The sequence below is a fragment of the Rattus rattus genome, chromosome 5 (assembly GCF_011064425.1).
Source record: "Rattus rattus isolate New Zealand chromosome 5, Rrattus_CSIRO_v1, whole genome shotgun sequence".
Taxonomy (NCBI): domain Eukaryota; kingdom Metazoa; phylum Chordata; class Mammalia; order Rodentia; family Muridae; genus Rattus; species Rattus rattus.
The window spans coordinates 99,508,626-99,533,845 of record NC_046158.1 but is presented as its reverse complement, the minus strand read 5'-3'; the positions used below and the strand labels follow the sequence as shown (position 1 = coordinate 99,533,845).

At 49.7% G+C, this 25,220-nt stretch overlaps 2 protein-coding genes across 2 annotated transcripts; one reads left to right on the top strand and one right to left on the bottom strand.

The window, feature by feature from the left end:
• The first annotated feature begins 911 nt into the window (after window positions 1–911).
• Strc (stereocilin) lies at window positions 912–18,494 on the top strand. Its single transcript, XM_032904056.1, has 29 exons — window positions 912–969; window positions 2,003–2,788; window positions 2,875–2,899; window positions 3,778–5,155; window positions 6,004–6,066; window positions 6,166–6,276; window positions 6,436–6,602; window positions 6,726–6,912; window positions 6,988–7,103; window positions 7,338–7,470; window positions 7,808–7,990; window positions 8,262–8,300; window positions 8,475–8,642; window positions 9,064–9,129; window positions 9,580–9,705; window positions 10,395–10,453; window positions 11,264–11,387; window positions 11,498–11,610; window positions 13,635–13,770; window positions 14,163–14,359; window positions 14,517–14,607; window positions 14,938–15,094; window positions 15,902–16,071; window positions 16,580–16,735; window positions 17,292–17,434; window positions 17,603–17,751; window positions 17,852–17,949; window positions 18,046–18,193; window positions 18,406–18,494. The coding sequence occupies exons 1-29, from the start codon at window positions 912–914 to the stop codon at window positions 18,492–18,494; spliced, it is 5,436 nt and encodes a 1,811-aa protein (XP_032759947.1).
• A 239-nt stretch (window positions 18,495–18,733) lies between these two features.
• On the bottom strand, window positions 18,734–24,526 carry LOC116901860 (creatine kinase U-type, mitochondrial). Its single transcript, XM_032904057.1, has 9 exons — window positions 24,394–24,526; window positions 23,245–23,449; window positions 22,477–22,675; window positions 22,211–22,306; window positions 21,394–21,701; window positions 21,157–21,280; window positions 19,594–19,728; window positions 19,293–19,418; window positions 18,734–18,975 (listed from the first exon to the last, which is right to left on the bottom strand). Exons 2-9 carry the CDS (start codon window positions 23,394–23,396, stop codon window positions 18,859–18,861), a joined length of 1,257 nt encoding a protein of 418 aa, XP_032759948.1. The 5' UTR covers window positions 23,397–23,449; window positions 24,394–24,526; the 3' UTR covers window positions 18,734–18,858.
• Window positions 24,527–25,220: the final 694 nt, after the last annotated feature.

The window sequence follows — 25,220 nt, the reverse complement described above, 5'->3', positions numbered from 1 at the left end:
TTTCTAACCTATGAATAGGATTCCATGTGTACAGAGTTTTAACTTGAGAGAGAAAAGGGAACTGCAATGTCTGTACAGCCTAATCAGCAGGTGACAGCTCTCTGGGGCTCTTTCCTCACCTGTTAATTGAAGAGTTTACCTATGTGGTTTGTGAAGTCCTGTCTACTTCTTAACATTGCAGGATTCTAAGGATCTATTTTATGCATGTATTCACATTGTCTCTGTGTAGGCATGGGCACATAAGTTCAGATGTCCACAGAGGTAGGAGACATCAGATTCCCCTGGAGCTGGAGTTGCAGGCACTTCTGAACCACCCAACATGGGTGCTTGTAATCCAACTCAGGTCACCTGCAAAAGCAGTGTACACGCTTAGCTGCTGAGCCATCTCTTTCTGCACCAATATTGTGGAATTCTAGATAGTGCATTTAAGGTAACAGCTCTCCTCTTCCTAAATGTTCCACCCTTGAAACATCTATCTTAATATCTTTTCTCTGCCCACAGATGGCTGTCAGTTCATTCCTCAAATTCCTCAAATCTCCTTTGCCTCTCAAACTCCTTTTGTACCTTCCTGTTGGATCACATTTTTCTGTAGACCCCAAATTATATTTTTAGTCTGCCTACTTCTCTCTGGCTCCTAACTCACGCTATCTCCTTGGGTAATACTCTGAAGGCCCTGAGATCCCCTGTCATTGGTCCCTCACACAGAAGTACACCCTTCTCCCAAAGCCAAAGGATCAGGTATTCAGTGGCTCCGGTGACAAGTGTGATGTCAAGTTACAGATACTGTTTCCCGAGAGACCACACTATAGTGTCAGAGGAGCCCCAGGCTGCCCACAATGCCCCATCTTCACCTGGCTATCCCTTCAAGGTGGGAATAGTCAGAACTCACCTCTAGGACTGCACCTGGAACTATGGCTCTGAGCCTCCAGCCCTTACTGCTGCTGCTCTTGTCGCTGCCGCCACAGGAAGGTGAGGACAGTGAGTAGGCTTGAGATGAAGAAGAATAACCTTTCCCCTCTTTAAAACTGTGTTTGTGACTTGGATGGTGGTGGCTCACACCTTTAATTCCAGCCCTTGGGAGGCAGAGGCAAGTGAGTCTGAGAGTGGCCAGCCTTGTCTGCAGAGCTAGTTCCAGGACAGCCAAACTTGAAAAACAAAAACTAACAAAAACCTGTGTGTGTAACTCCCTCATCTTTTAAAGATTTATTTCTTTATTATTTTATGTATATGAGTATTCTATCTGCATGTAGATATCTGCAAGCCTAAGGAAGACACTGGATTCTATTACAGATAGTTGTGAGACACCATGTAGTTGCTGGGGATTGAACTCAGTATTTCTGAAAGAGCAGACTCTGCTCTTAATCACTAACTTATCTCTCCAGCCCTCGCTGGTGTGTGTGTGTGGGGGGGAGGGGGAGAGAGAAAGGGGAGGGGAGGGGGAGAGACATTTTCCCTCTTTTAAAAACCGTGTGTGCAAATGGTGAAGCACCATGGCACACAGGCAGAAGCAAGGACAACCTCAGGATTTCATTCTCTCCTTTCTCCTACCACCACATAGGTCCTGGGATTTGAACTCGGGTCACCAGGCTTGCCAACAGATGCCTTTACCTGTTAGTAATCTCACTGGCCCGCCTTCCCCTTTAATGAAACAAGAGTGCAGGGTAGCTGAGTCTGGTGGCTGGTGCCCAGTACTCTGAGGCAAAGGATTGAGAGTTGAGTCCAGCCTAGATTATATAGAGAAATCTTGTCTCAAAAATTATAAAAAGTAAGAAATAGTGTCGGGGTTAGTCAGCTAGATAAAAGCTAAAGGGACAAGGAAGAGGGCAGAGATTGCTGCTACAGGTGACATTAAGGATTCAGAAAGGAGGTCAAGATCCACTGTAGGGTACCAAGAAGGATGGTCACCATCTTCAGATCCCAGCCGGGAACTGTGCCTAGGGGAAAAGCTAATATGGGCTTCAGGCCTTTCTCCTTTAGTGATCTCTTGTCTCTCTTCTTGTAGTGACTTTGGCCCATGTTGGGCCTCAGTCTTTGGATGCTGGTCTCTCCCTTCTGAAGTCATTCATCTCCACTCTGGACCACACTCCTCAGCGTTCCCTCAGCCAGTCACGGTTCTCTGCATTCCTGGCCAACATTTCTTCTTCCTTCGAGTTTGGGAGGATGGGGGAGGGACCGGTGGGAGAGCCCCCACCTCTCCAGCCCCCTGCACTTCGGCTCCATGATTTCCTCGTGACATTGAGAGGTAGCCCAGACTGGGAGCCAATGCTAGGGCTTCTGGGAGATGTGCTGGCACTCCTGGGACAGGAGCAGACTCCCCGGGACTTTTTGGTGCACCAGGCAGGCGTACTGGGTGGACTTGTAGAGGCGTTGTTGGGAGCTTTAGTTCCTGGAGGTCCCCCTGCCCCCACAAGACCCCCATGTACCCGTGATGGCCCTTCTGACTGTGTCCTGGCTGCTGATTGGCTGCCTTCTCTGATGTTGTTATTAGAGGGTACACGCTGGCAGGCCCTGGTGCAGTTGCAGCCCAGTGTGGACCCAACCAATGCTACAGATCTTGATGGGAGAGAGCCAGTGCCTCACTTTTTACAGGGTCTGCTGGGCCTGCTTACCCCAGCAGGAGAGTTGGGCTCTGAGGAGGCTCTTTGGGGTGGTCTGCTGCGCACAGTGGGGGCCCCCCTCTATGCTGCCTTCCAGGAGGGGCTACTTCGAGTCACTCATTCTCTGCAAGATGAGGTCTTTTCTATTATGGGACAGCCAGAGCCTGATGCCAGTGGACAGTGCCAGGGAGGTGAGTGTGCCAGGGCATGAGCTGGAATGTAGCAGGGAAAGAAGGTGAAATCGGGGTCATTCTCTTCCTTGCTCTTTCCCTCCTAGGCAACCTTCAACAACTGCTCTTATGGTAAGTAACAGGAGACCTCCAGTTCTGGGGGTTTGGGTCTCAGCCACCTGTAGATAGAGTGCTGAAGGCATCAGACCCCACAACTCAGGAGGAAATCAAGAGGAGGAGTGTGGATTAGTGGTTTTGGAATGTGATGTCTGGGTTGGTGTTCAACTCCCCTTCTTCGTTGTCACGTGACCTTGGACACCTCACACATGTGATGTATGTCTCACTTTCCTCATTTGTAAAACGAAATAACCACTACTGCGAAGCCATTGTGAGGGATATATCAAGTGAGAAGTTAGGCAAGTTGGCACACGCCTTTAATCCCACCACTTACGAGGCAGAGGCAGGAGGATCTCTGAGTTCGAGGCCAGCCTGGTCTACAGAGCAAGTTCCTGGACAGTCAGGGATACACAGAGAAATCCTGTTTCAGAAAAGAAATGAAAAAAGAGTTGACAAAATATAAGCCACTTAGAACAGTGTCGGGTATATAGTGCTGGTATCCGTTAGCTAAAGATGGTACTGGGGGCGCAGAGGCACAAACGCACTCTTCTGTCTCAGTACAATAATGGCATATTCAGTTATCCTAATGACTTCCTGATAGGAGGTCAAAAACAAGGGTTTTATGTAAGCTACCCAAAGCCAGGTGAAGAAGGAGGAAAGGAGGGGGCAGGCATGGGCTATCCTAGCAGCCTTGTGCCTTAGCAGGGTAGATTTCTCTTCTCTCCTCTATCTTAGTACTCCAGTCAGTACTACCTTTCTTCTCAGGAAGCTTACCTTAGGAAAAGCCTCTGCTTGCCTAAAAACCCCTGGAGAGCTCTGAGCTAGGGTCAAAACCTTCAGCTGGAGGAAGTGTGAACTGACCCCATCCTGCCTGCTCCTCTCTATGCACCCAGGGGCATGCGGAACAACCTTTCTTGGGATGCTCGAGCACTGGGTTTTCTATCTGGATCACCACCTCCACCCCCTGCTCTCCTGCACTGCCTGAGTAGAGGTGTGCCTCTGCCCAGGGCTTCCCAGGCTGCAGCTCACATCAGCCCTCGGCAGCGGCGAGCCATTTCTGTGGAGGCCCTCTGCGAAAACCACTCAGGCCCAGAACCACCTTACAGCATTTCTAACTTCTCCATCTACTTGCTTTGCCAGCACATCAAGCCTGCCACTCCACGGCCCCCTCCTACCACCCTACCGCCCCCTCCAACCACCCCACAGCCCCCTCCAACCACCCCACAGCCCCCTCCTACCACCCCACAGCCACCTCCTACCACCCCACAGCCACCTCCTACCACCCCACAACCCCCTCCCAGCACCGCTGTCATCTGCCAGACGGCTGTATGGTACGCAGTCTCATGGGCACCAGGTGCCCGAGGTTGGCTCCAAGCCTGCCATGATCAATTCCCTGATCAATTTCTGGATATGATCTGCGGCAACCTCTCATTTTCAGCCCTGTCTGGCCCCAATCGTCGCTTGGTAAAACAGCTCTGTGCTGGCCTGCTCCCACCCCCAACTAGCTGCCCACCAGGCCTAGTTCCTGTGCCCCTCACCCCAGAAATATTCTGGGGTTGCTTCCTGGAGAATGAGACACTGTGGGCTGAACGGTTGTGTGTGGAGGAGAGTCTACAGGCTGTGCCCCCACGAAACCAGGCTTGGGTTCAGCATGTGTGTCGGGGCCCCACCTTGGATGCCACTGATTTTCCACCCTGCCATGTTGGACCCTGTGGGGAACGCTGCCCAGATGGGGGCAGCTTCCTGCTCATGGTCTGTGCCAATGACACTCTGTATGAGGCCTTGGTTCCCTTCTGGGCTTGGCTCGCAGGCCAATGCAGAATTAGTCGCGGAGGAAATGATACTTGCTTTCTAGAAGGCATGCTGGGCCCCTTGTTGCCCTCTCTGCCACCTCTGGGACCATCCCCACTCTGCCTGACTCCTGGTCCTTTTCTGCTTGGCATGTTATCCCAATTGCCACGCTGTCAGTCCTCCGTGCCAGCCCTTGCCCACTCCACACGCCTGCATTACCTGCTACGCCTACTGACTTTCCTTTTGGGTCCAGGGGCTGGGGGTGCTGAGACTCAGGGGATGTTAGGTCGAGCTCTGCTGCTCTCTAGCCTCCCAGACAACTGTTCATTCTGGGATGCCTTCCGCCCAGAGGGCCGGAGAAGTGTACTGAGGACAGTAGGAGAGTACCTGCAGCGAGAAGAGCCAACCCCATCGGGCTTAGAGTCCACCGACAGCCTCGGCTCTGGTCTGAGCAAGATGGAGCTTCTATCCTGCTTCAGTGTGAGTGAACTGCCTCTGGAAAAGCCCTCAGAGCAAGGGAAGGGACTCCGGGAAGTTTCCCTAACATAGAAAAGTAGTGTGGTACTCCAAGTGATTTAAGTACACCACCGCTCTAGAGCCGGATGGGCTTGGGCTTCCAACCTCAGGCAGGTTATTCTGTCTTCTCATCTGTAAACTCTTAAGATGCTAACTCTTAGGGTAGTTGCAAAGACCATAAGGGATGCTCTGTGCTGTGGGCTTAGCCTGGTGCCTGATACATAAACATGCAGGCAATAAACTTCATCTCATGGTTCTGTTGCTCTCTGACTCCCCCGCTCTGCCACAGGAAGCAAAGGGTTTTAATTCTCTCCCGACCCAGCAAGGATTGTGGTGTTGGGAAGTAAGAATAAAAGAGAAAGATTTAAGAGGAGTACAAACAAGAAGATTGGTTAGGTTCAGCCAGGCATAAACTACTGTCCTCTTGGGCAAGTAATGCTTTCCTGCACTGCAGATTCTAGTCTGTGTGACAAAGGAGCTTAAAATGTTTCCTCATATTCATCTAGTATGCGTTATGTAAAAGGCACCTGTGAGATTCCTTAGCTCATGTTAGGGCCCCTTCTTCAAGCCCGAGATTGAGTGAAATGGAATTAGAGTTGATTGGAGTTTGGTTCAGGCCTACACATATTTGGCACTGGAGTACAGGAGAAGACAGGACGTGGTCCCAGATTTCATGGGGACTACCGTCTGAGGAGACGCACATATCAGCTTCCCGTGAAGGGCATGCAAGCATCCTCACAACGTTGAGTTAACGGGAGAAGATTTAGGAGGATCAGAGAGACAGCTCTCTTCCTGTATTTCCTTCTCACCAGCCTGTGCTGTGGGACCTACTCCAGAGAGAGAAGAGTGTTTGGGCCCTGAGGATCCTAGTGAAGGTAGCGGATTGGGGGAGGGCACATGGGTGGCTGAGTGACAGCCGTGGCTTGAGATGGCTAGCCACTGAGGCCATATCCGCCTCTGCCTCCTGTTTCTAGGCCTACCTGCACATGCCCCCAGACGCTCTTCAGCAGCTGGTGCTTACAGCAGAGACGGCGGCTGCACAGGGCTTCCTGACGCTCATGCATCGTTCCTGGGCTAAGCTGAGGGTGGGGCAGAGAGGGAAGGGGAACAAGAATATAAGGATCAAAGGGACCCAGATCCTTAGCATTCTGGGGGTTTGCTTCAGTGAAAAGAGGAACCCCAAAGAGGGATGGCAGAAGATACTGAATAAGCTCAGAGCAGCATCCATTTCTCTGTCCCTGCAGGTTCAACCATCCGAGGAGCAGGCCATGGGCCGCCTGACAGCCTTGCTGCTCCAGCGGCACCCACACCTCACCTCCCAGCTCTTCATCGACATGTCACCGCTCATCCCCTTCCTGGCTGTCCCTGACCTCATGCGCTTCCCACCGTCCCTTTTGGCCAATGACAGTGTGTAAGCCCTATTCCTGCCTGTCAAGCCCACCCGCCTACAGGGAGACTCTCCTTCCTGCCCACAGCGACATAACTACAGCAGAGAGGATATAAGAAAAATGTTAAGACCTGTTACTCTCTTTAGCCTGGCTGCCATCCGGGATCACAGCTCAGGAATGAAGCCTGAGCAGAAGGAGGCCCTGGCAAAGCGACTGCTGGCCCCTGAGCTGTTTGGAGAAGTGCCTGATTGGCCCCAGGAGCTGCTGTGGGCGGCCCTGCCTCTGCTTCCCCATCTCCCCCTGGAGAGCTTTCTCCAGCTCAGCCCTCACCAGGTAGGAGAATCACCGTTATTTGATAGCACCGTCTCCCTGTCTCACCGTTACCCCACCTCTCCTTTCCTGCCTCAGATCCAGGCCCTGGAGGATATCTGGCCAGTAGCAGGTCTTGGGCCGGGACACGCCCGGCACGTGCTTCGTAGCCTAGTGAACCAGAGCATGGAGGATGGTGAGGAGCAGGTGCGCAGGTGAGTGGCTGTGGAATCAGTGACTGTGACCAACATGGAGGTGTATAGAAGCAGGGCTAGTATTGCAGAGAGGAAGAACAAGGAGCCCTGGCGAGCGAGGGGCTCTGAGAGAGAAACTGATATACGGTGCTCACATTTCCTGGTTTAGTTTATATGCCTACTCTGTGTACCAAATGCTGGGTGCCTGGGTGCTTATCTGGAAGCACATCGAGGCCAACTTCATGCCTCCTTCAGGCTTGGGTCCCTCGCGTGCTTCCTGAGTCCTGAGGAGCTACAGAGTCTGGTGCCCTTGAGTGATCCGATGGGGCCTGTAGAACAGGGCCTGCTGGAATGTGCGGCCAATGGGACCCTCAGCCCAGAAGGACGGGTGAGCCCTTTGGTACAAATCTGTAAGACTCCAGACTCTCCTAGGAACTGTGTGAGTAACTTGCCCAATTGCACCAACCAAGCTCAAGCACAGGGGTGTGGACTCCCTGTCACCTCTATTCTTGAGTCCTAGTCATTCTCGCCTCTTACCTGTGCTTCCTATCCCTACCCTATTATACCTTTTGTGATCTTGAACCTGTTCTACTCTGGTCCTGTGCCTGCTTCCATCCAGTACTAGCCCAAGCCCTGGTAAATCCAGATGAGCATTTGGTAAGTCCAGAAAGGCAATCCTGGATACAGCTGTCCTTTCTCCGCAGTCCTAAGTCTTCCTGTTACAGGTGGCATATGAACTTCTGGGGGTGTTGCGTTCATCTGGAGGAACTGTCTTAAGCCCCCGAGAGCTGCGGGTCTGGGCGCCTCTCTTTCCCCAGCTGGGCCTCCGCTTCCTGCAGGAGCTTTCAGAGCCCCAGCTTAGAGCCATGCTTCCTGCCCTACAGGGAGCCAGTGTCACACCTGCCCAGGTGAGCTTGTCTGACTCTCTGAAGCCCCAGTCATGAGAACCCTGTGTGGAGATGTCATCGCCCCCTCCTTTCCCTGGGTAAGCGCTGAGGATGAACCATATATCAACGAGGCATGCCTCCTTCCCCTTTCTCCACTCCAGAAGGACCCCTAGACAGGTTGGCCCTTGTGGTGGCTGAGAGAGAACCAGAAGCTTTAGCAGGCAGGCCCAGGGACCCGTCTGGGACTTGGCTGATGGGGCTTGAGAACTGTCCCTGTTCCATCCCATTGCAGGCTGTTCTGTTGTTTGGAAGGCTCCTTCCTAGGCATGATGTGAGTAGCACAAGTTCTCAGTGTCTCCTAGAGGGCTGTGTAGCCTGTTCTCACAGCTCCTGCATTGGCCTTCTCCTCCCTCTCAGCTCCCCTCATAGCTACTAACCTCCCTACTTGATTTTCTGTAACGTTCTGCCCCTTGTATTCAGACTTCTTGTCTCTCTTGTTTCTTAGCTGTCCCTGGAGGAACTCTGCTCCCTGCACCCTCTCCTGCCAGGTCTCAGTCCCCAGACACTCCAGGCCATCCCTAAGCGAGTTCTGGTTGGTGCTTGTTCCTGCCTGGGCCCTGAACTGTCAAGGCTTTCAGCTTGCCAGATCGCAGCTCTGCTTCAGACATTTCGGGTATGAGGACAGGGAGAAAGAGAGAAGCAGAAGACGGGTGGTATATAAGGGGTAGACATCTTTGTTTCCAGGGAGCGTGCAGACATGTGCACACACACACACTTCACACACACACACACACACACACACACACACACACACACACTTACACAGACTGCAGACACACAACACACACACATTCACATACACATATACCCACACCAAACACACACATACATACACACACACACATACATACACTTACACTGACCACACACACAAACACGCACACACAATTACACAGACCACACACACAGACAGACACACACCAATCACATACACTTACACAGACCACACATACACACACATCACACACCACACCACACCACACACCACACACACACACACACCCCATACACAAATAGTTCTAATTCTTGTGCAGGTAAAAGATGGTGTTAAAAATATGGGTGCAGCAGGGGCCGGCACAACTGTGTGCATTCCTGGTCAGGTACGTGTGAGATCTCTGAACTGAGTACCTCTCTATGTTCTGGGTGGTTTCATCTGCCTGGTGTTGCCTCACACACTCCCCCTCCAGTGGCTTTGAAAGTTCAGGTTAGCTCTGTGCCCACATAGATTCTGGCAGCATCCCAGTTCCTGATGCAGAGCAGCATACTCCCACTACTCACAGTGTCAAACTCGAAAGGCTGAGGCTGCCAGGGCCAGCCTCCTGCATTCTGATGAGAAGACTGAGGCAAAGAGAAGCTAGGGGTCTTCTGCTCATCAGGTGTCTAACTAGCACAATACAGCCACAGCGGGCTGAGGTGTGGGGACACCAAGTATTCCTTGCTGAAATGGCAGATGCCACCCCATCCTAGCTTTGATCCCTTTCTGCCCTTCTCTGGGGGCGAGTGCAGACCCTCTCACTCATCACCACACTGCTACTCATCACTGCCTGCAGCCCACCCCCACCACTTGGCCAGACTGCCTGCTTCCCCTGCTCCCATTAAAGCTGCTACAACTGGACACAGCGGCTCTTCTGACAAACCGAAGACTCTATCGGCAACTGCCTTGGTCTGAGCAGCAGGTAACTCTTTCTTCTGCCCTTAGAGCTCCCTCCCTGTCTTCTCTACTTCCTTGACTCAGCTCTTGCTCTGATACCTGGTGGTCTCTTCACTGTGCGTGCTCTGTCTCTCTCTCTCTGTCTCTGTCTCTCTATCTCTCTGTCTCTCTCCCTGTCTCTGTCTCTCTGTCTCCTGTCTCTCTCTGTCTCTCTCTCTGTCTCTGTCTCTCTGTCTCTGTCTCTCTCTGTCTCTCTCTGTCTGTCTCTCTCTCTCTGTCTCTCTCTGTCTCTCTCTCTCTGTCTCTGTCTCTGTCTCTGTCTCTCTTTCTGTCTCTCTGTCTCTCTCTGTCTCTCTCTGTCTCTCTCTGTCTGTCTCTGTCTCTGTCTCTCTCTCTGTCTCTGTCTCTGTCTCTCTCTCTCTCTCTCTCTCTCTCTCCTAGGATTGCTCAGAAGAGAGTAGGGCTTTGGGGAAGTGGGGGCTGGTAGGAATCACAAAGTAGAGTCTGAGGCTGCTCTCTCTTTGTTTATTTATTAAAGATTTATTTATTATTATATTTATATGAGTACACTGTAGCTATCTTCAGGCACACCAGAAGAGGGCATTGGATCACGGTTGTGAACCACTGTGTGGTTGCTGGGATTTGAACTCAGGACCTCTGGAAGAGCAGTCAGTGCTCCTAACCGCAGCCCCCCCCTTCTTTGTTTCTTTATAGGCACAGTTTCTCTGGAAGAAGATGCAAGTGCCCACCAACCTGACCATGAGGAGTCTGCAGTGAGTAGCTGTGCTGGGCAGTTGCTCCCATCTGACGGGCATTACTTTTGTCATCACTGTTATTAAGTGTGTCCTTGGGCTGGAGAGATGGCTCAGAGGTTAAGAGCACCGACTGCTCTTCCAGAGGTCCTGAGTTCAATTCCCAGCAACCACATGGTGGCTCACAACCATCTGTAATGGGATCCAATGCCCTCTTCTGGTGTGAAAAAAAAAAAAGATAGTGTGTTCTTGTTTCCCTCCTACCCTGTCACAGTGCCACAGCTACCCAGTTCTGCTGTGAGACTCAGAAAATGTAGTCCCATGTCACACCCTGTTACCAAGAATCAAGACCCTTAGTCACTCTAAGCCTCAGATTTTTTCTTTTATATAATAAGAATTAAAATAGAGCTCTAGCGAAGATTGAATGAGATTAAGGCACATAAGACCTTTAACACATCACTTGGCCTAGTAGAAAGTCCCAATAGACATTTGCTGTTCTTAATTTAATTCAAGGTGACTTTAGAGCTGCTAGAGAAAGAAGTACGTATCACTTTACTTACACCGACAGTGAAAGAACCAGGGGCTTTGGAACCTGAAGACATAGCTCGAGTCTCAACTTACGTCTTGTAGACTGGTGTTAAGAATATCCCTTCTCACTGCCATACAGTGATGATGCTATGGAAAGATAGTGATGTTATCTATGTACAAACATTTCACAAGCTGCAAAGGACTATCAGTGAACATCTGTCTTTGTGCTGAGAGCGCTGATATTGAGGATCAGGCAGGCCATTACATGTGTTAAAGAGCGTCTTCCCACTCACATGTCCGCAGGGCTCTGGGCAACCTGGCAGGAGGCATGTCCTGTGAGTTTCTGCAGCAGATCAGCTCAATGGTAGACTTCCTTGATGTGGTACACATGCTCTACCAACTGCCCATTGGTGTTCGAGAGAGCCTGGTGAGAGGGCGACTTAGGTATTAGTGGGAGGCTTGGACCCTGGGTTTAGAACCTCAGGGGCCATGCTCAGCTCTGTCTTGATCCTGTTTTCTCTACCCTATGCCTTCTAGCGGGCCTGTATCTGGGCAGAGCTACAGCGGAGGATGGCAATGCCAGAGCCAGAGCTGACCACCCTGGGGCCGGAACTGAGTGAGCTTGACCCTAAGCTACTCCTGGACTTGCCGTAAGTGCATTGCCTGGAGATGCAGGGGCCTTGGGGTACTCACCTTGGAGCAGAAGCTCCCTGCTTGGGAAATACTCAGAAGAGGTAGCTTTCTATCTAATGTTTCCCTGACATCATATACAGCCCCAAACAGGACTCTTTCAAAGATGTTTTGTGAGTCTGTCTGGTCCCAAGACTGGTCCTGGTACAGGGAAGCTAATACTGTGTTGTGGCCATCAGGTGAACTTAGGAAAAGTCTAGGCTACACTAATGGATATGTAGTAACTGAAATAAAAGAAGAAATGGTCTATTTCTGTCTTAGAGGATTGTAATTTGATTAGAGGACTATATTTTCAATATGTTCAGAGGAGTGGATGGGGGAGGGGGATAAAGTGTGCTTTAAAACCCTCAAATCCCTGAGAAGGTGCCCAATGGAAAGTGTATAGGCTTATTTATGAGTGGTTCTATGGAAGCAAGACTAGGATTAACAAGGTAAAAAAAAAATCACATTTTTTGCACAATGTAATACAGTTGAAGTGGTAAGTTTCTGATCATTTATACTATCTAAATCTAAGCTGGATGGTCCCATGGAAGGAATGTTAGAGAGCCAGTTCAAGTACGAATTGGAGAAAAGAGTAGGCAAGCTAAGGTCCCTTCATCCCAGACATTCAAGTTTCTGAGTATCGTTTTAAAAGGGTTTCACTGTGTTGCATAGCTCTTGATGGTCTGGAACTCACAGTATAGAACAGGCTGGCCTTGAACTCCTGAACTCTCTCTCTCTCTCTCTTTTTATTTTTTTTTAAGATTTATTTATTTCATGTATGAGTTCTCTATCTGCATGTACACCTGCATGCCAGAAGAGGACTTCAGATCCCATTACAGATGGTTGTGAGCCACCTTGTGGTTCCTGGGAATTAACTTAGGACCTCTGGAAGAGCAGTCAGTGCTCTTAACCGCTGACTCATCACTCCAGCCCCTTGAACTCTCCCTTGAACTCTTGATCCACTTGTCTCTGATTCCAAAGTGATGGGATTAAAGGCATATGCTTAAAAAAAACTTTAATAATAATTTATTATTATTTATTATTAAATACATTACTAAATTATATTATACTAAAGATATTATATACTAAATATATTAAATATATTTACTAATATATTTATTTATATTATTATTAATATATTTAATTAATAGATTTAATATATTTATTCTTTTATTTTATATGTATTAGTATTTTGTTGCATGGATTTCTATATACCAAGTATATCCCTAATACCCACAGAGACCAGAGAGGATGTTGGATCCCTTGGAAATGGAGGTACAGATGGTTGTGAGCCATGGGGGTGCTGGGAATGAAACCCTGGTCCTCTGGAAGAGCAGCCAGTGCTCTTAGACACTGAGCCATCTCTCCAGCCCCTAGTTCATGAGGACCTTACCCATGTGCTTCATTCCTCATTTTCCCAGCCCCTTGCCATTGAGCTGTAAGTGAGAGTAGAAAAAGGCTGGAGTTAAAGACTTCCTGGAGGTGTGAGGATGGTGGAAACAGATAATACCCATGCTTGTTTGCTTGTAAGATTTCCTGTAGGTTTTGATATTCATACACTTGACCTTATGTAGAAGACAGGTACCACTGCTGATTTCTGTTCAGTTCTGTTTTGCTTTTTTAAAGGCCGTTTAAATCTCTTTAACTATGTTGGTTCTCTAAGGTAATGAAGAACCCCAATTGCCCAGCTGAGGTATAAGACCATGAATCAGAAAACTGAAGTTCCTCCCTTGTGAAAGATTGATAAGAGATTTGAACAGTGTTTAATGTAGGGGCCTTTTAAGTCCATCACATCAGATAGGATTGTTTCCAAAGACAGCTAGAGATAGCCACTCTCTTTGCTGTCCCTTCACATGGTGTGAACTGGATCAGGACTGTGGGATGTCAGTTCTGCGTTGAGTCACAGGTTTAGGTCTGATATTAGGAATGCGGGACTTGATGATCCCGTCTCAGCTTGGCTCAGATCCACTTGAGTGTCACCACTGCCAAATTTCAATAATAGGATCCAGTTGATGGACAGATTGTCCAATGATTCCATTATGTTGGTGGTGGAGTTGGTCCAAGGCGCTCCAGAGCAGCTGCTGGCACTGACCCCACTCCACCAGGCAGCCTTGGCAGAACGAGCACTTAAAGCCCTGGTAAGAGTCAACCCCACCAGACCCAGAGCTGCTGCCTTTGGCAATCCTTGCTCCTCAGATAGTGTTCTTCTACTTCTAGGCCCAAGTCCTAGGCTGCTAATCTACCTACTGGCATTCTAGACCTGCCTCTCGGTTCTTTGATTAACCTGCTTCATGTTTCATGTTTGTGTCCCTCGGAGTCTAAGAAATCCTTTGGGTTCTGCCTCTGAGTCTTTCTGTCTGCTTCTGTCTGAGCTCATTCACTGTGTAAGGCGGTGAACAAGAGCGATGGCCTTCACAGGGGCCAAGCTGGGGGTAGGAGCAGAGGGAGGGTCAAGGGACTTGGTATCTTGATCGAAGAGTCTGGTACTCCAAGTCAGGTGCATTCTCCAAGGCTTGATGCCCCTCTCCAGGCTCCAAAGGAGACCCCAATCTCCAAGGAAGTGCTGGAGACACTGGGCCCCTTGGTTGGATTCCTGGGAATAGAGAGCACACGACGGATCCCTTTACCCATTCTACTGTCTCATCTCAGTCAGCTGCAGGGCTTCTGCCTAGGAGAGACATTTGCCACAGAGCTGGGATGGCTGCTGTTGCAGGAGCCTGTTCTTGGGTATGGTCCTTTGGTAACATCCTATGCCCAGGTCCTTGACCATCAGCCAGAGTGGTATCCCATTCCACATGCTTTAAGGCACCCTGGCTCCCCAGTCACAGCATGTCAAAGTCCTCACAGTTTCTTCAACTCTATGCTGTCCCTTCCGTCCCCCTAGAAAACCAGAATTGTGGAGCCAAGATGAAATAGAGCAAGCTGGACGCCTAGTATTCACTCTGTCTGCTGAGGCCATTTCCTTGATCCCCAGGGTGAGGTGAAGGAACAAGGAGACTGAGGGGTGGCTATGGGGGGTTAGCTCATGGGGGAGGTACAACTTGTTTCTGGCAAGACTGCTAAACAAAGGCAGGACTTGTTTATGGCTTTTGTTTTCAATTTTGTTGTTTGTTGTTGTTTGTTGTTGTGAGTGGCTCCTTCTGTAGCCCAGGATGGCTTTAAAATCCATGGCAATCCTGCTTCAGTATCTGGAGTGCTGAGATTCCAGGCATGAGCCCCCACATCCGATGGTAGGGTCTGGAAATTAGAGTGCCTGGCCCTGACTGCCAGGTAGCCTTTCCTTCCCTCTATTCTCTGTCCTGCAGGAGGCTTTGGGTCCAGAGACCCTGGAGCGACTTCTGGGAAAGCAGCAGAGCTGGGAGCAGAGCAGAGTGGGACATCTGTGTGGGGAGTCACAGCTTGCCCACAAGAAAACCGCTCTGGTAGCTGGGATCGTTCATCCGGCTGCTGAGGGTCTCCAAGGTGACACTCCCCAAATACTCATATGCCCATGAGGCTGTGTGAGAAAAGGTGTCAGAACAAACAGTGCAATTGGAGGCTTGGCTTGGTGACCGTTGGTGGCTGCTGGTGGCTGGTGGTTGCTTGCTATTTACAAGGCCCTTGGTTCCACCACAAGCGACACGGTAGGGTGGGAAGCTGGGGTCTTAGTAGGCTGTCTCTGAGCAGGTTTCCTGATCTCTGGGGTTTGGTCATCAAGGGCTACAAGCTGATATTCAAGGTCTCTTCTGGTTGTAAGGGTCTATAATCCTGGCAGTTTATAACCCCTTAAATGTTTAAAGTCGGGTGTGGTGGTATACACGCCTGTCATCCAAACACTTGAGAGTGGAGGCAGGAAGATCAGGAATTCAAGGTCAGCGTTAGCTACATAGCAGATTTAAGGCCAACCTGGGTTACTAAAATCCTATCTCAAAACAAAACAAAACAGCAATTTAGCCCAGAATCCTATTTTCTTGTTCTTTTGAGCCTGGCAAAATGTGGAGCTCTCTCCTGGGGAAATCCCTAAACAGAAGGAGATAATCATGAGGCTAGAGACTGGGTTCTAACTCAGCTCTTCTTTAAACACCTGAGCAATCTCCGTGTTCTATTTAACACAGGATGGCCTTGTATCCAGTCACTTTTGCTCAGATACCCTCAAATTCTCGTTGTCACCATTCCTTAGCCCATGGTGCTCTCACCGGTCCATCATCCGAAGGTTGGAGGAGCTATGACTATCACTGTAGGCATGATTTAGTATCACACTGATCCTTTGTGTCTGCCTTCTTCCATCAGACCCTGTACCAAATTGTGCGGACATACGGGGAACCTTCCCAGCGGCCTGGTCTGCGACACAGATCGCAGAGATGGAACTCTCAGACTTTGAAGACTGCCTGTCATTATTTGCTGGAGATCCAGGACTTGGTCCTGAGGAACTACAGGCAGCCATGGGCAAGGCCAAGCAGGTTAGGGATGGAGAGACTGATGGGGCCATGTGGGTGACAACGCAAAGAAGTTGAGTGATATGGGACACAAGGGAATGGAAGATTGGGTGAGAGGTGGGGAAATGATGAAAGTGAGAGGTTTGGATGATAAGTAGGGAGTTAGAGGGGATCAATATTGAAGGAAGAGTAGTATAGTGGATAGAGGTGCTATATTTGAATGTGTATCAAAACTGTCCAGGGGGCAGGTTTGCTGGGGCCCCTGCCAGACTAAGAATCTCTGAAGTTTGAGTTCGGCTTCTTCACTTCAGCAGGTACCTCATGGCGTCTGCTGCCTGTAAAGTTTAAAATTCATGGACTGGAAGCCTTTCAGTAGTAACCCCTGAATCCGAGAAACTTTCATCTTACTGTAGAGGAAACTAAAAACAAGGGGAGTGATCTGACCAGTGTCCCACAGCCGAAGTCCAGCTCCCAGCATTTGATGTCTAGTCCAGTGCTTTTCCCACTCACGTGATTGCTGTCTTCCTCCTAGTTGTGGGGTCCCCCTCGAGGATTCCGTCCTGAGCAGATCTTGCAGCTGGGCCGTCTCCTGATAGGTCTAGGAGAACGGGAACTGCAGGAGCTTACCCTGGTGGACTGGGGTGTGCTGAGCAGCCTGGGGCAAATAGATGGCTGGAGTTCTGTCCAGGTACCACCTTCTCTCTTCCTTGCCTTGCCCAGACATACATCCTGTACCCCTAGTCCTCTCAGTTGTCCAAACCCAAGGGGTTTTTCTCTTGTGGTCCTTTCTGGCCATCCTTCCTATCTTTCTTGATTTGATTTTTTTAGTTTTTTTTTGTTTGTTTAGACAAGGTCTTAGGTGGCCCACCCTCGTCTTGACCCTGTTACAAAGATGAGGATAGCCTAGAACTCCTGGTTCTGCTGCCCATGCCTCCTAAATTCTGGGATTACAAGTGTGTCACCACTGTCAGCTTCTGTCTTTTCGAAGTACTCTATGCAGTGACCTTACGACCTTTGTGACTTATTCTGTCTGAGGTCTTGGGTTCCTAGTACTCTCTACTTTCTCCACTTCCTTCCATCGTTGTGAGGACAAGGGTGTGTCTTTGATTTTCTCCATAGCTATAGGATCTTTCAGTGTCAGCAACAAGGAAATACAGTCCACTAGTGCCCTTCACCCCCCCCTACCCCTTTCTCTATCCATTCATTCCCCGTGATTTAATCTCTTTGTCCTGTGCTCCCCCCAGCTCCGAGCTGTGGTCTCCAGTTTCCTAAGGCAGAGTGGTCGACATGTGAGCCATCTAGACTTCATCTATCTGACAGCACTGGGTTACACACTCTGTGGATTGCGGCCAGAGGAGTTACAGCATATCAGCAGTTGGGAGTTTAGGTAACCCCTGGAAGGTTTGGAGTGGTGGTGCTGTAGGGGACATGGGCTCATGAAAGGGCTGTCCCATGAAGGAAGGGAGTCCATTTGAAGCCAGCTCTTCCTCCATCTCATGACGGCAGCCTGTGCCACTGAAGCTGAATTCTTTCCCTTCTTCCTACTGCCCCACAGCCAAGCAGCCCTCTTCCTGGGTAGCTTGCATCTCCCATGCTCTGAGGGACAGCTGGAAGCTCTGGCCTATCTCCTTGTGTTGCCTGGTGGCTTTGGCCCAGTCAGTAACTGGGGGCCTGAGATCTTCACTGAAATTGGCACGATAGCAGGTGGGGATGCTGGGCCACTGGTTGTCACTAGGTGTCAGGGTTCGGTTTCCACATCATGGATGGATTGTGATAGTTAGATGTACTCTGCTTCCTTCACTAGCTGGCATCCCAGACCTGGCTCTTTCAGCATTACTGCGGGGACAGATCCAAGGCCTGACTCCTCTTGCCATTTCTGTCATCCCTGCCCCCAAGTTTGCAGTGAGTTTTGGTAGACTGGGGCCTAGAGTTACCACAGGGAGAGCATGGGCCCAATGGGGTGACATGGATGTACTGGTTCCTGTCCTTTTCCTCCAGGTGGTCTTCAACCCCATCCAGTTATCCAGTCTCACCAGGGGTCAGGCTGCAGCTGTTACTCCTGAGCAAATGGCCTACCTGAGTCCTGAGCAGCGACGAGCAGTTGCATGGGCCCAGCATGAAGGGAAGGAGATCCCAGAACAGCGGGGTAAGTTATCAACTGCACTGTTCGATAAGTTGCCATCTGATCCAGAGTCCAAGTCCTAACTTGGTGCTGTCTGGCCCTCAGAACCCACACAGGAGAATCTCTGGAGTAGAGGGGTCTATACACAGAGCCACAGAGCTAGTTTTGAAGCATCAAAGGCTCCTGGGGAATGGGACTGTGATTTTTTTTTCCTCCTATTCCTTATCTCATTCTAGGTCGAAGCTCAGCCTGGGGTCTCTGCGACTGGTTCCACGCTTCCTGGGCTCTGACACTAACCATCAGCTTTTTTGGCCACCTATTATAATCCCGTTTTTTCAGCTGAGGGAAGAAACTTACATCATACTGAATACATTGTAAAAGGAAGTGCATTCTAATTTTTCTCAGTAAGCGGATGAGGATTATGGGTAAATTTCCAATGCATTCCGCCCACCTGAGAATCATGCTCCTGGCATATACTTCTCCTGCCATCATGAATAACCCCACTGTTTCTCTTTCATTTCCTACTTCCTCCTCACCACACCAATAGAAATAACACAGACAGCCGCAACAGAACGTGGAGTCTTTACTAGGACAGGGATCGAGAGGCAGGTCCTTGGCAAGTAGAATGGGCCACTGTTAAATATGCAGAAGTCCTGGGGAGTCTTGATTCATCTGCTGGGGACGGGGAGTTAATGTTTGCCGTGGACAAGAGGTGGAGGGATTCGAATATCCTGTCCTTTCTCCAGACGCCGTTCACAGTCAATCAAATAGTTCACCCCATCGATGACCAGCTGCACCAGCTCCACCTAGAGAATACTCGTCCTTGATCTCCGCTTCCCACAATTTACCTGAGCTTCTTTTTCTTTCTGTCTTTTCTTTTTTCAGTTTTTGAGACAGGATCTCACTATGTAGCCCTGGCTGGCCTGGGACTCACAGAGATCTGTCTTGCCTCTGCTGGTATTAAAACCACACACCACCTCTTCAGCACTGATCTTCCACCTCTGAAAACTCGTTTTCTCTCCCCTCCCCAACTCAACCAGGACATTGCTTCCGATTCTATTACATTCCTGAGGCTCGCTCGCTGTCTTATCTCAACCTCTTCACCTAATTCCTAAGACCTCACCTCTGACTTGCCAAGTCGATCCAGATTAGAGATGTCAAAGACACTGCCTGTGGCAGCCGTGTCCACTCCTCCAGTGCCACGCTTTTGCAGCCTCAGGTTCTCCAGGATCTTTGGGAAGCGGCTATCCTAGATGCAGGATAAAGGCCAGGGGAAGGTCAAAGAGGCAGAGGCTGTTCTCACCTTGTCCTTGGCCCGCAGCGAGTCATAATCCCACGTGACTGTCTCCTTTCAGAGTGCCTCCTCCATCCCCATCTAAACCCCACTTCTCACTCACACCCCCCCAAACCCACATATCCTTTACTTTGCTTAGCAGTGGCAGTTTGACGTGTACTCCTGCCCGAAGTCCAGTGCCCAGGTTAGATGGACAGGTCAAGATGTATCCTAAACGCTCATTCCACATGAACTCCCAGCCTCGTTCCTGGATCAGCTTCTCCACCTGTGTCAAAGGAGGTTCTGATGTGAAAAATCAGGATTGGATGCGTCCCCCTTAGTTAGCCCCACAGACGCTCTAGAACTACGCTCTAGAAACAACAGAGGATCAATGAATGACACACTCTTTGTTGTTACAACTTACTGTCATCGTTTGTGAAAGGACACTTTGATGTTGCATTACATGTACACTGATAAGACTTGTGGACAGACAGACGGTTTGTGGAAGGAGCTTGAGATAGTGATACGTTAAGGGTGACCTGGGAAATGAATAGAAGTCGGAAACAGGACAGAGGTTTCCCATGCATCCATTGTGTCTTTGACAGAGAGCAAAGGGCCCCTTTGGACAGGTAGAGGTGATAAGGCAGGAGGGCCGACTCTTAGCTGTAAAAGGAATGTGTAGTAGAGTAGAGAGACATGAGAAGGTGCAGCCAGATTCCCAGGTACGTGTGAGAAGACGGGGACTTCAAGAGGTGTTCCTGCTCTCCTGACCACCATAATGACTACTAGCATGCAAGACACAGGGCAATATACACAAAGACCACTGCCTCACGATGATGCTCCCTGAACTCAGAAGGAATCACAAGCATGGGGATTCTTACGTGCTGAAGCGAACACTTATTACAGAACAATTCCTTTGCCTGCATTATTTCATTTAATCCTCAACTTTATAGATAAATAAACCGAGCCACATAATTAAAGGGTGTTTCTCTATGCACTCATAGAACATTCTCCATCCCTTGCCAAAAATAGTATAAGCTTCCCAGCTAGAATCTAAAAGGGAAGCACTCTTTCTTTACAAGTCCAAAAATAAAGCTGGAGATACAAGAATATACATTAAGGATTGGGCCTATGGCAGTTTCTAACACAGAATAAATATAGAAACTCTGTCCATACAAAATGCAGAGTCACCTCTCACCCAGAACCATGCATTCTTAAGACAGTTCAGCCCCCAGTATTCCCTAGTCTCGTGAGCACTTTCTGCTTAAAGCCTGGACACAATGCTAGATAGAGTCGGGGTCAAGGCTCACCTTGGCTCAGAACTGGGTGATGTATCATGAACATACCAGTCTCTCACGCCTTACAACAGTCCAGGCTCAAACGTTCTCCTTAACAGCACATCCCACCTCACACCACCCACCCCAGCACTGGCTGGCCATATCATTGGTTCCTTCTTTGCATTGCTTGGCAAAGATTATGCTTTCTTACCTACCTTAGGTTACTGATACTCTTTCTACTTTTAGAGTTAACTACATGCCCTGGTTTTCCAAGGATGGCCCTGGTTTGTAACTATTATCCTAGCATGATAGCGACCCTTCCTGCTATCAGAAATTCCCTGGGTTGACTGACAAATGATATAGCCAATTTACCTACGCTGCTCTATGGTTTTTTCTCATTTCCTCCTGTTCAGCTCCCCGGTATACCCTTCTCTAACCTCTTTGAGGCCCCGGCAGAATCTTTCAAACACTCTCTTCATGTTGCCGCCTTTCTCCATAGAGATGACCCGTGTGTGGTCCTCCTCATTCACCCAGATCAAGAAACTCTTCTCATTGTTGTGCCTGAGGGCAGGAGGTGTAGTGATCAAGAGGCGAGACAAGAACTGGTATAGATGAGGGGGAAAAAAAGTCGCACATAAAAGGGAATCAAAAAACCAGGTGGATCGGCCTCGTACCAGATTCCTCGGGCATCTGGCCAGTCTCGAGCCATGCCTGCCGCTGTCAGCAATGGGGACACAGGTTTATCAAACAGGAAGTGGTCGTCAATAAGCTGCTGCTGCTCAGCCTCTGTCATCTCACTGAGCCTGTAGTACCGTCCAGCCAGGTCGCCCTTCAGGCCACTCAGCGCGTCCACCACAACACGCTCCACCTCTCGCCGCTCTGCCCGAGTGCAGGCTGGAGGGAGACTGAGTCCCCTGATACTTCGGCCAGTTCTGACTCTTGAGGACAATACGTACCTCTCATCAAAGTAGCCAGAACGGATCTGAGGAATAAGAGAAATGAACACAAATCACAGAAACACAATAGGCGGGAGCTCTGGGGGAGTGTGAAGCAGGCCCTAGGAGGAAGGGCACATTGGACAGGCATGCTAACTGAAGACATTCTGGTCATTTCTCCAAACTTCTCACTTTGGATGCAGCTTTTTTATTTTATTTTATTTTATTTTTTTTGTGGAGGAAGGAGTGTCTCTCCTGAGCCTTCTGAGAGCTGAGATTACAGGTGTGAGCCACCACACCCAGCCAGGACATAGTCACTTCTTAAAAATTCTTTCACCGTTTTGTACTTTGATCGTATTCTCCTCAACCCCAATATCCTGTATCTTATCCATTATGCCTTCCTATCTGCTATTCTTCAAGATATGCAATTCTTTCCCTTATCGATATCTGAAAGCTCAGCAGTCTAGCCATGAGTCAGGAAACCAGGTGTAATGATTGGAGATAGGGAAGGTTGTGCACAAGGCTGAACATATAGGACGTGTCACATTTGGCTCACTTTGCTGGCATCAAGGTCAGTGGTGTGCTTCATTGTTCTGGGGTCATATCCATTATGCCGCTCTTGGATCACAGGGTCAAACAGTTCGGCAAATACCTGAAAAGGAGTTAAGAGGAAGAGGCCGTTATAAAGAAGGAACTCCTTCCTACGTTTCAGTTGTAGATTGATATCACTGGGTCAGAAAACTTGATTACAGACAATCCAGTCTCGAGGGAACACACATGAGGGAGGGAGGAAGGAACTGGGATTTCTGAGGGGCCCCCTACCTCATAGGTCTCCTCATCTCCAGCCACCATGCCCACAGTCTTGATGAAGGGGTGGCCAGGGTTGTCCACTCCAGTCTGGATGCACTGATCTAGTGTCCAACCAGTGGGTGTGGTCTTGTCGCAGAGCCGTGCATAGACTGCTGGGGTCAGGTGACTGGCCATGCAGTTGTTGTGCTTTCGGAGGTCTGGGTACTCAGCGCTGGGAAGGGGGTACCCAGTAACCATGGAGGGAGTGCACAGGAGACTAGACCTACTGATGTCAGCTGGGAGCTGTCCAGTGAGCCCTGTCTGGCTTTGCTCCTTGGAAGGAGGGGGAATTAGAGGTAGGCTAAATCTTGATAATCTCTTTAGGGATTTCCAGGGTCTTTTCTTTCCAAATAGTTCTAACTGCCTCAATTCCCCCATATCTACACAGTTCCTTTTCTCTTGTGAGCACAACATTAGAGATGGGGGAGGGGAGAGGCTCAGGAGAATTCAGGAGAACGAGGAGAATGGGTCCAGAAAAAGGATTTGGAGCAGTGGGTAAATCTAGAATTTGCAAAGCCAAAGCTGGCTGGGAGGCAGTGACATCGGGTGACATGTCCTTAGACATGTTCTTCCCTTTTGGATTTGGCCCTGTTCCTCCTACACAGCTGGGATCTCCAAACTGTACAGAAATATGTCTTCGAGGCCCTGTCTTTTGCTCAGGTCATCCTCTCTACCCGTTCGGTTCCCATCATCACCACTATCATCCCCAGCCCCCACCTCGTGCATCTTAGGCTCTGATACCTCGGGGGATACAGTCTCCTCCGTTCACCGGTGGCGGCTCGTACAGATTCCGGACGGAGCAGAATCCCGGCGGCGAGAGACCCAGCTCCAGCCAAAGCCAGGAGCTTGAGTCCGGGGCGGGCAGACAGCAGACGGGAGAAGGGACCAGCCATGGCTTGGGGATGCGGCTACCGGATTTGGAGCAGGATCTGGCGCAAATCTGGAACTAGGAGGGAGGATGCAACCAAGTAGAGAGAGGACGGAGCAGGGTCCGAGACTGGAGCCAAAATAGGGGTCGCGACGAAGGCTGAAGCTGAAGTAGCAGCCAGTGCCTACCAGGCTGCAGGAGAAGCGCAGCAAGCAAGCGGCCAGCCAGAGCAGAGGGAGGCCCCAGCCGCAGTCTCCAGGGGTGGGGCTCACTCAGGCTCCGCCTTCCGGCCTGCCACCGCGCTAGGTGTGCGGGGGTGGGGTTGGGTAGCACTAACCAGGTAATTAGGAAGACCTGAGATTCGCTCGCTGAGATTGGGGACAGGCGCCCACCAAGGATGAGGGTGGTCAGATTTCAGCACTAAGTAGAGGACAGCACCACGGGGATTTCCCCCGAACCTGAAAACTCCCCCTTCGCTCATGCCCACTGTTTAATCTGAAACCCAATCCGTCTGTTTTCTGGGTTTTGGGGATGGGGGTGGGGAGGTTGACATTGCCCAGCCTCTTTTCTGAATTCGATCTGCACGCCATCTCTCCATTTTCCCCAGGAGAGGCAGCTGCAGAAAAACCACAGAATAAACAGATACAAGAGGAAGACTGAGAGAGCTCAGGGGAAAAGACACAGCAGCCTCAAGGTCACCTTTCCCTAAGAACCAGGAAGAGCCCCAGGGAACTCCCCGCTACACCTATCCTTTCCCAGCAGGGCTGAGAAAGGATTCCCTAAGAATCAGAAAGCTAATAGCTCTTGTCTTGTCTATTCTGTCTCCCAAACTCTCACTGCCCCCAAGTCTTCAGCCTGGCTATTTCCTGCCTCTCGTTGGGGGCCCTACCTTTTTTTTTTTTTTTTTTTGTCCTCTACTCTAACCCCTACTTCACCTTTGATCTTTTCTTTCTTTTCCTCTTTTCCAGGCTTAAACCTGTTTGCTCTTCGAAAGACTCCTGAGTAGTGTCTGAAAAACCTACCTGTTGATTGCTCTGGGTGTGGGGCTGGGGTTGGGCAGGGAATGGTGAGTTTCTCCTTCCTTCTCTTCCTTCTCTGCAGCTGGCAGTTCCTGGACTGGAGGGGAATATAAAGAGAGGAGGAGGGTGTGGTGAGATGACTGGGTGTGGAATGGAACAGGCAGGCACAGGTCTCCTGAACCACATGTGTTACCTCTCTTGGCTTGCTAACGCAGTTTAATCTGGAGTGTGAAGGTAGCAGTATCCAAGGGCAGAAGGTCATCGAGGAGTCTCTGCCTTCTTCCTGGTCTTCTTGCTCTCGCTCTCTTTTGTGAAGTGCACATTCAGACTCAGGAGGCTTTGTTTCCACAGCTACAAGCAGGGCTAGGTGCAACTTGACTTTTATTAATGCAGGAAGGGGAATGAGAACTGAAGCTGAGATAGAGACCTGAGGCTTTGGTGTGGAGGGCCAGCCAAGGCAAGGCAGACATATTGTTCTTAATATGTCTATCTTCAGCTTCCTGATGTCCCAGAAGACGTAAGCTATTTGGGAGAAGGAATTACCCTTTGTAATCCCTGCTGGTCCAACTAATATACATCCCTTTATTTCCTTCAAGCCCCTACTCCATATATCTCCTCTCTGACCTTCCTCACTGATGAGTATCCTTAGTTACCATCATGTCATTTTTGGCTCCATTACGTAAGCCCCTTTCTCTTGATAAAATAACAATTTTCAGAGAATAGAGATCTGCGACGGAGCTTCCTTACTTTTGGAGAGACAAAAAAAAAAAAAGTTAAGATGCTGTGGGTGTTCATTATCCAGGTTAAGGAGTAGGCATGAGTAAGTAAAT

Bases quoted from the DNA above. Each gene is read 5' to 3' on its own strand.
- Strc (XM_032904056.1), top strand. From the start codon at position 912: ATGGCTCTGAGCCTCCAGCCCTTACTGCTGCTGCTCTTGTCGCTGCCG. The intron at 2,900-3,777 runs GTAAGTAACAGG...CTATGCACCCAG, and splicing joins CTTCAACAACTGCTCTTATG to GGGCATGCGGAACAACCTTT. The intron at 17,435-17,602 runs GTAACCCCTGGA...ACTGCCCCACAG, and splicing joins ATCAGCAGTTGGGAGTTTAG to CCAAGCAGCCCTCTTCCTGG.
- LOC116901860 (XM_032904057.1), bottom strand. From the start codon at position 23,396: ATGGCTGGTCCCTTCTCCCGTCTGCTGTCTGCCCGCCCCGGACTCAAG. The intron at 22,307-22,476 runs GTAGGGGGCCCC...ACTCCTTTTCAG, and splicing joins GAGATGAGGAGACCTATGAG to GTATTTGCCGAACTGTTTGA. The intron at 18,976-19,292 runs GTGAGGTCTTAG...AGTATTCTCTAG, and splicing joins ATCGACTTGGCAAGTCAGAG to GTGGAGCTGGTGCAGCTGGT.